At 40.4% G+C, this 13,569-nt stretch overlaps 2 protein-coding genes across 2 annotated transcripts; one reads left to right on the top strand and one right to left on the bottom strand.

The window, feature by feature from the left end:
- Positions 1-1,835: 1,835 nt before the first annotated feature.
- Positions 1,836-2,745, top strand: LOC122664553. The gene is made up of 2 exons (XM_043860455.1): positions 1,836-2,093; positions 2,236-2,745. Exons 1-2 carry the CDS (start codon positions 1,836-1,838, stop codon positions 2,743-2,745), a joined length of 768 nt encoding a protein of 255 aa, XP_043716390.1.
- A 1,522-nt stretch (positions 2,746-4,267) lies between these two features.
- On the bottom strand, positions 4,268-12,742 carry LOC122659424 (DNA-directed RNA polymerase I subunit RPA12). The gene is made up of 6 exons (XM_043854539.1): positions 12,482-12,742; positions 12,191-12,336; positions 9,600-9,640; positions 4,638-4,721; positions 4,495-4,551; positions 4,268-4,367 (listed from the first exon to the last, which is right to left on the bottom strand). Exons 2-6 carry the CDS (start codon positions 12,306-12,308, stop codon positions 4,290-4,292), a joined length of 378 nt encoding a protein of 125 aa, XP_043710474.1. The 5' UTR covers positions 12,309-12,336; positions 12,482-12,742; the 3' UTR covers positions 4,268-4,289.
- Between the last annotated feature and the right edge of the window lie 827 nt (positions 12,743-13,569).

Raw genomic sequence — 13,569 nt, 5'->3', positions numbered from 1 at the left:
GAGAGAGAGAGAGAGAGTGTCAATTGGAATGCAATTTTGTGTGTGTGTGAGAGAGAGAGAGAGTGTCAATTGGAATGCAATTTTGTGTGGTGTGTGTGTGTGTGTGTGTGTGTGTGGAAGTATTCTTTGTGGGGGAGTGTAGTGTAATCCTTGCATCCAACATATGGGAGGGCGAAAATGACTGCCCTGATCCCCATGAAAGGCGGTAATGACTGTCCTATTGATGCTGCTACATATGCTCCCATTGGCCCCTGTACACAAAGGGACCACGTTCCCCACAGAGAACTATTGGCCTTGTTTATAGAGAAACAGGAGAGAAACTTTAACACACTTTCTAAGGCACTTCCCCTACTTGTTTGGAGCTGAAATTCAACCAATAAAATGGGTGTGAGATCCTCTTTTTATTGGTTCCATCCTTCCCCTACTTGTTTGGAGCTGAAATTCAACCAATAAAATGGGTGTGAGATCCTTTTTTTATTGGTTCCATCCATGTTTGATACATGGACAAAGTTAATCAAAATCTTTTAGGCAAAAAAATGTCTTCCTACTAACCTATACAACCCTAAATTATACATGTTGCGCTCGGTGTCATACAAAATTCTTATCAATGGAGTGGTGCGTGGTACTGTGTTCCCTACCCGGGGTGTTCGGCAAGGAGACCCCCTTTCCCCGGCTCTCTTCATTTTATGTTCGCAAGCTCTTAGTGGGGTTATCAGTAAGGCTGAAAATTCAGGCCTTTTGAAGGGGATTAGAATTCAGAATAGAGCAAAGCCGGTTACTCACTTGCTTTTTGCAGACGACTACCTGTTGTTCTCTGAGATGAAGTTAACTGAGGTGTGCCACCTTCGTGATTGCCTCGACATTTATTGCAAGGCGAGTGGCCAAGCAGTGAATTTGCAGAAGTCCTCCCTCTCCTTTACCCCAAACGTTCCCTTGAAATTCAAAAGATGGTTTTCGCGCATCCTAAAAGTAAGTTATGGTAAGGGTTTTAATAAATACTTGGGCTTACCTACCCAGTTTGGATCCTCTACGGCTACCCTCTTTAGAGAAATTTCTGATAAGGTTGGAAGAAAGTTTGAGGGTTGGAAACAGAAGTTACTCTCTTATGCAGGAAAAGAGGTAATGTTGAAATCAGTGGCCTTTTCTTTAGCCAACTATGCTTCTTCTCATTTCAAGCTTCCTGCTTCTCACCATGCTCATCTTCGCAAGGCCGCTTCAACTTTTATTGGGGGGATGCCAACAATAAGAAGAAGCTCCATTGGGTGTCTTGGTCGCATATGTGCTTATCAAAGGAAAAAGGGGGTTTGGGGTTTAGGGATCCCGCTCTCCATAACAAGGCTTTGCTTGCGAAGGTAGCTTGGAATTTGTGGAGTAACCCTGGTTCTCCTTGGGCTTTATTTATGAAGAGTATCTATTATCCTAGTTGTGATTTCTTGGCGGCGCCCCTGAGCTTGTCTCCCTCTTGGGCCTGGAGAAGTATTTTGCTGGGTCGTGAAGTTCTCAAATCTGGTTTACTGTGGCAGGTAGGGTCTGGTGATCATATCAATATTAGAGATGATTTGTGGATCCCTTCCGCCCGAGGCTTTAAACTTCTGCATCCCCCCGACGAGGACTGTCCTCTTACTTTGGTGGCTGAGCTTATAGATCATGATAATAGGTGCTGGAACAGGTCTCTGTTGGAGCGTTACTTTCACCCTTCTGATCAGGCTGCCATCCTTAAGATCTAGCTTCGCTTGTTTAACTTTGAGGATCAGAAAATTTGGGGTGGGTCTCAGGATGGCACCTTCTCTGTGAAGAGTGCTTATTATGTTCTCTACAACCAAGAGAAGGAGGCGATGGCTTCGAGAGCTTCCTCTTCGTCTCATCATCTGTGGGATGATGTACCTGAAGTAATTTGGAAGCAGATTTGGAGTTTTGATACTCTCCCCAAGATCCGGAGTTTTTTATGGAGAGTGTGTGCTGATGGGGTCGCAACAGCTTCAGCTCTAAATCATAGACGGATCCCGGTTGAGAATATTTGTCATTGGTGTGGTGCCTCTAGAAGAGACGAGCTCTCATGTTCTGCTGAGTTGCGACTTCGCAAGATGCGTCTGGTTTGGGAGCGCACTTTCTCATAGAATTCCCATGCGCGAAAATATCAGAATTCATGAATGGTTAGAAACCTGGGGCGTCTTCAACAGTTCCTCTAAAGATCAGATGAAGGCATGTCAAATTCTGTGCTCCTTTATTCTCTAGTATTTATGGTCAGCTCGCAACGATCTCCTTTTCAACAAGAAAGCTTGGACCCCAAATGAAGTCCTTCTTGCTGCCTCCGCAGCGTGTATGGAGTTTCTTAAGGCACGTAGATCTTCCCAAGCTCCCCCTCGTCCAGCGAGACCCCTCAGTGATCAAATCTGGCGCTGCCCTCCCTCAGGAAAAGTTAAGCTCAATGGACATGCTTCCCTGTGCAAGGAGAGAAACAAGTGTGGCATCGGTTTTCTCATTAGAGATCACCTTGGGCGCTGTATTGTGGCTGTTTCGGATCCGGTTCCCTTCTCGAAGGTGGTGGTGGGGGAAGCGATCGCCATTCAACAGGGCCTTCTTGAAGCCATTTCGGAAGGCACCCTCTCGATTATTGTTGAGAGTGATAGTTTAGAGGTCATTACTGCTCTTCTCAGTAGGGGTGGTACCTCGGCTCTCTCTATTCGGCCAATGGTTGAGGATATTCTTCATCTAGCTTCTTATTTTGATGAGTGCAGCTTCTAGCACATTTCCAGGAATGCAAATGTTGTCGCTAATTTCCTGGCCAGGAGGGCCCAGTCTGTTACGAAGCGAACTGTTTGGCCTAATTCCGATCCCTGCCTAGCTGCTCTCTTTGTGGCAGTCGGTAGGAGTTGTATCCGTTCTCGTCAATAAATTCACTAATTACCAAAATAAAATAAAATTATACATGCTTAGTTAGATTGCAAATGAAACAAAGGGAAAAGAAGGGAAGTGAATTCAAGTTAATACTAAAATATAAACTTTGGTAACCATTATCTTACATGATTGTGTAACTAATTGTAAAACATGCCAAATATGATAATAGTTTTAAGTAATTTTCACAATCATGATTAGAAAAACTTTCATTTTACCGTTTTTTAAGTCAATCCTCTCTTCCGTTCCTTCTAATTGCGACGAAGCTGCAATTTGATCCACTGGGAGGGATTAATTCCAAAAACCAGCGTACCGTACATGAGCATATTCTTCAGGAGTTTAGGATATTGGCAGAAAGATCTACTGAGAGGGAGGCAATGGGTACTCCTTTACCCAACCCTAAATTAGAGGGTAAGGTCAAGGAATTCAGACCCTTATTTGTAAACAGGGGAATATTGATTCTTATCCTTCCATTTACCTGGTTAATTAGGGACAACTAAGAAATTTCCCCATAATACAGTCATACTGAGAAATTTTTTACCTGCATAATTAGGGACAACTAAGAATTTCACCATTATACAGTCATACTGAGACTTCTTGCATGATCACATATAACCCAGGCCCAGCCCATGCATTCATAAATGCGTCAAAATCAAACAGAAACTGTTTACCGAGTACAAACCAAACCATTTAAGACCGAAACTGTAAAAACGTTTAATAAATTGATCGATAATTGTTTCAAAATTGCGACCGTTTAATGAAACGGTTCAAACCAAACCAGACCGTTTAACACCCTTACTTTATCCATAACATTTTATGCAAAATAACATATGAGACTCTTTATGTTACCATAATTTCTGTTCATATAGATGATAAAAACAAAACTTGGAGTTTTTGTCACCTACACATTGTGAAAAGCAGATTTTCATTACGATTGCGTTGAGTCGTTGACCTCTAACAATTGAAATTGGAAACACAAGCCCCAACCTAAATCCCTCAAGTCTGTAGTCCTCTTTTTAAAGAATTATTATGCAGCAATTGTGCTTATCACAGACATCTGTTATTGGTTTGCTGTTTACTATATTTTGGCAGCGATTTTCAAATTCATGTGAGATGTTTTCGAGCATCGATAACAAGTTTACTCACCTGGTAAAAGGAAAAATTACCCCTAACCCTTAAATTAAGGGGTTCGTAAGGCTAATAAAAATTTTGGGGGATCCCATTTATGGACCACAAATTTTCCATTCATCACTTCAAATTCATTCACCATTTTCACCTTCAAGCGTTCAAGGAAATCTAAATATCATCCTCAGGTCGACAGCGTAGCCACACAACCCCCTTCCCCATAAAAATATATTGTCAAGCTTTTGTATGAAACCACAGTGAACGCTCGCTCATGTATTGATAGAAAATTTATGCCTGCACTTAGGGCACTCATAGAAAACAGTCTGCCCTTCATCTGCTGACCGTAGCTGGAAAAAGATAAGAAAAAAAAAACAAGAGAATTGGTGGACCAAGATTTTAGGGAGTCACAGATTACTAGCTTATACTGTTGAATAAGATATAAAGTGGAAGCATAGAATGTAAAAGGTCCTTTACCTGTTTAGTGTAATATTCAAGTTGTGGATGCCGGCAGCGTGGACATGGTTCATTTACCTGTCAAACATCACACAATATAAGAACCAGCATTGAATTAACAGCACAGCAGCTCTGCTCCATTAAATATAGCGAGTTGCACTAACCACAGCTCTTTGCACTGTTCCCTCGTCAGAGCTAATCCCATCCAGTTGCACGAAGGGTTCAATGCCAAGCTCCCTTCTTATATCCTGAAATAGTAGGGGTAAAAACAAAGTTAGGCATTCAAACAAACTAGAAAATGACGCCAAGACACTAATACGTAACCAGGCAAGAATTCAATGCATGCAAACAGGTGAGAGGGGAGATCACATTGAGCACAGCAGAATGTGGATTGGACACCTTCACTGATTTATTATGGCTTCACTTCAAAAGATGTCCAGATAGGTAAGGTGCGTGATCATATTCAGCACGGTAACAAAGAGCCTTAAGAGTAGACAGAATAATTTGATCCTACAAAGCCATAGAGGTAATATTCTAATTCTTTCTTTTTTTTTGGTGGGGGTGGGGTAGAAGGAAATCTATTGATTAGGCCGAGAATGACACAAGGAATCAAAAATACAAAGCTCCTGAATCGAAGAAATGGAGATAGGCCAATCTATCGGTTTCGACAAGGATAGGGCCTTCCTAGCCAAAGAGTCAGCCACGATGTTAATCTCTCTGAGAATATAAGCGAAAGAGATTGACTGAAAGTACGTACAAAGATGGGTGATATCACAGACAATTGAGAGGATAGAAGATGGAGAGGGGCTGGTTCCATGAATGAAGGATATGATATCCTTGTTATTGGACTCCACTTCAATATTTTCAACACATTCACGGCTGGCCGAGACGCCAGATCTGATAGCTAGTGTCTCTGCAGCCAAGATGGATGAAATAACCAAAGGTTCAGATGTAGCAAAGATTGGCCGATCAAGCTGACCTCTAGCAATAAAACCCAAACCTCCTATAGCTTTGTCTATCAGTCTTCAATGAGGTGAATTCGAGGGCAGCATCTAAATCTTCATTAGATCACCTCATAGGTGCTGCTCTAAGTGAAAGAGAGGAGCCGAGAGTAGTGGAGAAGGGAGAAACCAGAAACCGTGGGAGGGGGGAAGAAAAAAAAACCAGAAAAAACTTGGAGAACTTCCTAGATCAGATTTTGCTCTGATACCATGTTAGAAACCCTGTAAAACTGAATGCTTGAGCGATCAATATGGATCACCAAGCTACTTTATTTATATTAAGAGAGTTACAGATAATCACACTATAAATAGGAAAGCTACCCTTGCCGATTCTAATTAGGAATACCCAAGAAGAATCGGCTAAGGGCGAAATAACATAAAAAAGGACAGAACTAACCCTATCGAGTAGAACTACTTATTCTAACAAAAAGATGAAAGCAAGCAAGACCCCAGGCCGAGATGAGATTCCAATAGAAGTCTGGAAAACCCTTGGAGGCTGTGGAGTTTATTGGTTCACCAATTTGTTTAACAGGATTTTGAACACAAGGAAGATGCCAGATGAGTGGTGGAGAAGCATTATAGTTCCGATCTACAAAAATAAAGGTGATATCCAAAGTTGCAACAACTATAGAAGCATTAAGCTTATGAGTCACACAATGAAACTTTGGGCGAAGGTTATTGAAGCCTGTTTGAGAAGAGACTCTCATATCTCGGTGAACCAATTTGGCTTTATGGCAGGTAGATCCACGACTGAAGCTATCTACTTATTGAGGAGGCTCATGGAAAGATATAGAGAAAGCAAGAAGAATCTCCATATGGTCTTTATTGACTTGGAAAAAGCTTATGACCGAGTCCTTAGAGATTTAATCCAACGTGTCCTAGTGAGGAGAGGAGTTTTTAGCAAATATGTGGATGTTATTAAAGATATGTATGAGGGTGTGGTGACTAGTGTGAGATCTGTGGGAGGCCAGGGAAGGGAATTCCCAATTACGATTGGGTTTCACTAGGGATCAGCCTTAAGCCCATATCTATTCGCGCTTATCATGAACGATCTATCGAAGAACATTTAAGATGAGTTCCCATGGTGTATGCTCTTCGTTGATGCTATCGTTTTTGTGGATGAGACAAAAGAAGGGATTAACTCTAAGTTAGAGTTTTGGAGGTTAACCTTGGAAACAAAAGGATTTAAGATTAGTAGAACAAAGATGGAGTATATGTTGTGCAATTTTAGTCACACCGTGATGGATACTGATATGGTGCGAATTGAAGATAGAGAGATACTACAAAGTGACTATTTCAGATATCTGGGCTCAATCATAAGTAAAGACGGTGGCATAGAGGAAGATGTCTCACAGAGAATTAAAGTGGGATGGATGAAATGACGAGGTACGTCTGGAGTGTTGTGTGAGCAACGTATTCCTTTAAAGCTTAAAGGAAAGTTCTATAGGACTGTTGTACGACCGGCTATGATGTATGAGGTAGAATGTTAGGCAGTTAAGAAGTATCATATTGATAAGTTTTGTGTAACAGAGATGAGGATGTTAAGATGGATGTGTGGAAAAACAAGGAAGGATAAAATACGAAATGAACGTATTAGAGCGGATATGGGAGTCACCCTGATCAGTGATAAGCTCTGAGAGAGTTGTTTAAGGTGGTATGGTCATATTCAATGGAGGCCTAGGGACGCCCCAGTAAGGAGTGATATGATCCCAATTGAAGGAGCTAAAAGAGCTAGGGGAAGGCCAAAAATGACCATAGGAGAAGTGGTGAGGAAGGGCATGCATAGCCTAGGTCTTGTACCAAGTATGCCTTCGGATAGGGCCTATTGGAGGGTAAGGATCCATATTGCAGACCCTACTTAGCTGAGATTCTCCTGTCGTGTTGGGTTGGACTTCTTCCCTCTTTCATCTTGCATATAGCCTAGGTCTTGCACCAAGTATACCTTCGGATAGGGCCTATTGGAGGGCAAGGATCCATGTTGCAGACCCCACTTAGCTGGGATTCTCCTATCGTGTTGGGTTGGACTTCTTCCCTTTTACTATCTTTCATCTTGCATATTGCATCTTTCATTTGGCAGTCCTCCCCCCACCCCTCCTTGTGTGTGTGCTAGCACTCAGTTTTCCTTTGTTGTGTTTGGATCTATGTAGCTGACCCCATTAAGTTGGCATAAGGCTGAGTTTGTTGTTGTTGAAGGGATGGGACCCATTTGTCCTCCCAAATTCTGATATGATCTCCTGTGTGAACCTGCCAAAGGAGAGCAGCTTCGAGCAGATTTTGGCCCTCCATGATGCTCATCCACACCCAAGACGGCTGGGAGCCCAGCAAAGCTTGCAAGAAATTCATGTTTGGGAAGTAGATTGATTTCACAAAAGGCCCCAAGGGGAGTCAGATTCTTTCCAAAGTCTCCAAGCAACCTTTGCGAGAAGAGCTAGGTTGTGAAGTTTAAGGTCTCTAAATCCCAAACCACCATTTTCTTTAGAGAGGGAGAGACATTTCCCACCATATACAACGGATCTTTTGAGACTTGTCCCTTTCTCCCCAAAAGAAATTTGCAGCAACAGAGCTAAGACGGTTGTGATGGGCAGCAGGCAGCTTGAAGTGGGCTGAAGCATACATGGACAGGGAGAGGGCCTTTGTCTTAAGTAAGACTTCCTTTCCAACCTGAGACAGTAAATGCTACTTCCAGCCCTCCAATCTTCTAACCATTTGTCATTAATCTATTTGAATACCTGCACATTAGAGACACCGAGGTCGGTGGGAAAGCCTAGATATTCGTGCAGACCGTCGCCATATGGAATTTTAAGAACACGGGAGAACCAGTACTTGAATCTTGTAGCTGTATTGGGGCTAAAAGTAAGTGAGGATTTCTTCAAATTTATAGCTTGGCCACTTGCTCTGAAGTAAAAGTCAAGATAGTCTTTGAGTGAGGTAATCATCAGGGAATAGTAAATGGGTAACTGGCGCCGAACGACTCCGCTCTCGAATGCCCTGAATTAGGCGTGCACTTTCAGCATGTAATAAGATGCAACTCAGGGCATGAGAACAAAGAATAGAGAGGGCAGGGGAAATGGGATCACCCTAATGGATTCCACAGCTGGGGGAGAAATATTGGCCTTCGCTGCCATTATGTAAAATACAGTATTTGACAGATGTAATGCCATGCATAGCTTAGGCTCCATGTAGTCGATTCCATTTAGTTGGGATAAGGCTAAGTAGTTGTTGTTGTTGTAATGCAACACATGACCATTTGGACCCACTTATCACAAAAGCCAAGGCGGTGGAGCATTTGCTTCACAAAAGATCATTCAACGTGTTCAGAAGCTTTTCTCATGTCAAGGTTAATGCAACAATTTTTTTCTCACCTCTTTTCCATTTAGTAATATAATGATAAATCTCATGAGCTATGTATACATTGTCCGAGATGAGCCTTCCATTGACAAATGCTGACTGCGCCGGAAAGATTATATCGGGGAGTATAAGCTGAAGACAGGCTGCCATAATTTTTGTTATGACTTTAGACACAACATTATAAAGGCTGATCGGACGAAGTTGTTAAGCTGCTTCTGGGTTGTCAACTTTGGGAATAAGGCATAAGAAAGTGTCATTTATGAAACACATAAATAGAGTAGGCATCTTACAATCCCTCCTTCCAATTACAAAAGGGATACAGAGCACCCAAACCCAATATTATCCTGTTATCCTAAGTTCCTTGCATCATGAACAGATGACAAGTTGGGCATGTCCCTAATTTGCATTCTACAATGGAGGTTGTAGACTCTGGACTGTAGATATCATACTAGAAAAAGTTTTTGGCAGCCCCCCTCCCCCCACCCCCAAAAAGAAAAGGTCACAAACTTCATAACAATATGAAGCCAGAAGTATGCTCTGCACTGACACAGTTTTGTTCAGGTTGGATATGATATCTCAAACATTTGAAAATAGTGACAGATAAAGAAGCAATAAGAATAAGAACAATTTATATTATGTTCATATTTTATATCTAGATTTCTAATTGAAAAAAAAAAAAACACTATTCTAATCTATATTTCTACTACAGGGTTTGCTTCATGCATATTATTTCAGTGGCCATCTAAAAAGAAGAGAACTCCCAAAAAAAACCCATACCTCAGCAGTTACTGTGTAGGATGTTTCTTTGTTAATAATATCTGTAAAAGGCAACTAGTGAAATTAAGAAAAACTTTTAAAAAAATTAAAAATGATAAATGTAGAATATTGATTTAGAAACAAGCAGGAATACCACAAGAAGAATAGGCCATATAAGAAAAGGCATTATTAATACAACACACAATAACATATCAATGTGATTGAGATGAGCTCTAGGGATACAAAAGACCAGCATGAAAATAAGAGATTCAGAAAACACACTTTTATACGCTGGTCAACAAACTAAACAAATTTCAATAGGAGGTAGAAGACGTAGGCAAAGAGAAACAATCATTCTGCTTTTAAGGTAAGCATTTTAAATTTGAAGCAGGTAAATCAATTCGTCAGAAAAGTCAGTAAGTGTTGGTAATAAATTAACAAGTCAAACAATTGAGATTCTCAGTTGCAAGGAAGCAATTGAATGAATTTTTCATTCATGGAGAGGGGGAAGAAATGTGGTAGCCAGTAGCCAACTAAGAAACTGGATATTCTTCAGTTCTGTTAACAACTTTTTACGTTCCCTAAAGACAAAGTTTCACTCCTCTTTACATATCATAGTTCGAGAAGTCGATGGCGAGATGTCGCTGAGTTTCTCAGTTTTTGGAAAAGCCGAGACGAGACTGCCTATGAGTCTCAAAAATGCAATATCTCGGCGAGATCTCGGTTGGATCTCGGTTTCGACCCATTATTTTAACCCACCTACCACCTAAATACCTTACCTAATTGGACAAAACTCGACATATCTCGGCGAGATCTCGACTCGTCTCAGTTTTTCCAAGAGTCAAGTTGGTACCAAGACCCGAGTTTTAGTACCTTGTTACATATTACATCAAAGGAAGCTTCTTGAATCATGATGAATGAGGCATTATTGCAACATTAAAAGCGCAAAAAGCTTCTGCAATCTGCATAACTTCCCATATGATGCTTTGACCACATAAGACCCTTTAAAATTAACCACTTATACCTGACATCATGGAACAAGAACTCTCTAAAAACTTTTTTATTTTTTTGAGATGGCGAGACGAGATAATGGGCGATACTAAAGGATTACAATATCTCGGCGAGATCTCGGTTCAATTAAGCATCTGGCCCTGTATAAATAATGCACATTTTGACCGAGACCAGTCGAGATCTCTCTACTCTCACTCATCTCGGCAGAGAACACACACCCCCCCACCCAAATTGCAGGGTTTTGCTCCCATTTTCCACCGGAAATTCGCTGGATTGCGCGGAGAAGCTACATCCAACCCAGCCATACATGCCGATGGTATTTCAACAACCTAGTGGCAGTAGCAGTGGATCGATCTCATCGCAACAACCTCTTCCATACCCTAGGATAGGGTACCTTCGGTTAGTCGATGACAACACTTATATGATTTGTGTGGAAAACTACATGCGATTCTTTAGCAGCACTGTGATATGGGAATCCTATGAGGCACATTCAGAGGCTTACATGGCAAAATGGCTTGGCATGGTAGATGTCTATGTTAGGATTGATGTATTTTACACTTTTACATTTGTAATACTTATTTAAGTTGTTTTATATTAATTATATGTTTTGATTGCTTTCTATTACTAAATTATGTGTAGAATAGGGCCTAATAATAGTACATTGCAGCCTACCAAACTAGGGTCCGAAGTTATTATTTGGACTTTGATTTTGGACAATCTGATAGTGTCATTGTGTTTAAATGGCTCAAAATAGGCTGTATACCAGTTTCATGACAAACTTGGTCAAAAACCCACTGAAACCAGCTACTGATTTAATAAAAAAAAATGCACCAACCCGCCGAGATCTCGGCCCAACTCGGTTTTCTGGCTGGGTGAAACCAATACCGAAACCGAGTTCTCAAACCATTCTTAACATCACAACCTAGGAATTTCATTCACATAATTAGAGCTGATGGTATAGTGGGTGAGCATTGGCGCAATGGTTAGGTTGCAGGTTTGAAACATGGAAACAGCCTCTCCGCGAAGCGAAGTTAAGGCTGCATACATTTGCGCCTCCCAGAACCTACAGTAGTGGGAGCCTCGTGCACTGGAACATTCTTTTTTTAATTCTTACTGATAGTATATTCATGCTTTCCACCCTTTATGTTGGTGACAACTAGCCACACCTAAATTTCAATACTATGACTTGTGAGGATTTCAGCTGGGTATTCAGTCCAATTCGCTAAATTGAGTCAATAATGTTCTTAGAAGCTAAGAATTGTGTTAAACTTCCTATGCTATTACCACCAAGATACACAACTTAACAAGCTACCTCTATGCTAACTTGACCATACCAGAAATAAAAGCTGATGTCTGCAATTTATGATCCAATTCAAATTAAAAGAAAAGTTATCTTACACAGTAAATTAGTAAGTCTGTGAAACCAAAAAACAAAAAATCTCCTAAAGATAATCAGCGAATATACTGCAATACTTTGATTTCATAAATGAGAAAAGAGAATATAGAGATAACTAACCTTGCATCAGAAAAGAAAAAAGAGTAAGGGGGAATGATGAGGGGATGCTAATAAAAAAATAGAACAATAAAAAGCAAAGCATCACCTTCTGCGCCGCGCTTGCATCCACATAATGGACACTTAGCAAGCGTATGTGACTCCAAAGAAAGCAATGTTCCACACATGTCACAGAATAAGAAATCACGCCCTTGACTATATGCCATGTAAGATATTCTTCAATTTATCATTACTCTACAACAAGATAAACTTAATATAAATCTCATGAAGCGTAGACATGGTCAAGTGAAAAGATAAAGCTGCTCTGCCTTAAAAAATAAGATTCCTCTTTTCCACTTCGGAGAGAGAGGGTGGGAAGGAAGCAGAACAGAGCACAAACCTGTTTGATCAGACTATGAAGAGACTGCCTGGGGGAAAGATTGCTGGAATCCTCTGCTGCTCTCTGCAACACTCTTTCACTTTTCAAGCTCTTTTAAAAGACTAGATTTTAATAGAACTTGTTGTGTTACACCTGCAGGTCAAGCTCGAGCTTCTCTTTATCAGTTGCAGTTGCAGGTTGGCTGGGACTCATGAATCAATGAAACTGGAGAAAAGTGGGCCATAATCTACCAAAGTTCAACACCTCAAGGACCTCAACGTGGTCGGTGGGCTTTGTGCTTAATTGGACCATAGTTAGTATAATCGGGGATGGACAAAAAAAAAGGTACGGCTGTGTATGGGTATTAAACGGACCTAGATGTCAATACTAATTAAAAAATTCGGCGTTAAAAAACATGTACAACAATAATATGTTACGTATTTAAAATACGTTTTTAATATTGTTCCTTTGTAAAAACACGGACATATATTCACTATAAAATAGGCATATACATCATTCAATAAACATAATAATAGCACATAGAATACAAATCCATCAATAGATGACCGTTCAAAGGAAATAAACATAATATAATAGCTAAATACTGAATCCATTCATACATCCCATAAGATTATCGTAGAACAAAAATCAATGAATCAATTGCATAGTCATTTCGTCAAACATCAGCACGATTAAAGATTAATAGGACTAAAGTTGACTAGCAGAAAAGATTAGCAAAACAGAGAATGTAAACACTGCAGCTTGGTATATAAAGTATTAATACAAGCAATGCTCAGTATACAAGTAATACAAGAAATTTCATAATACAAGAAGGCCACTAAGCAAAACAATTGAAAACTAAACAGAACCCTCGCAACCAAGGTATTTAGTTCATGGGCTTTTGTGATCATAACGACATTTCCTTGAATATGAAAGACAGAAGGGTCAAATTTGTGTTGAGTTTAGCACAATCAAGGAATTTAGTGAAAATCAAAATAAAACCACCTTTCTTTTATGATTTAGAGAACCAATTGCATAGCTCATAAACTACTCGCAGTCAAAAGAATTTCACAAACCCACTCCTAAATCTTCCCACTGGAAAAGGGAGA

Source organism: Telopea speciosissima, chromosome 1 (genome assembly GCF_018873765.1).
Source record: "Telopea speciosissima isolate NSW1024214 ecotype Mountain lineage chromosome 1, Tspe_v1, whole genome shotgun sequence".
NCBI classification, from domain to species: domain Eukaryota; kingdom Viridiplantae; phylum Streptophyta; class Magnoliopsida; order Proteales; family Proteaceae; genus Telopea; species Telopea speciosissima.
The sequence above is the reverse complement of the archived record's forward strand: the minus strand, read 5'-3'. Positions and strand labels throughout refer to the sequence as shown.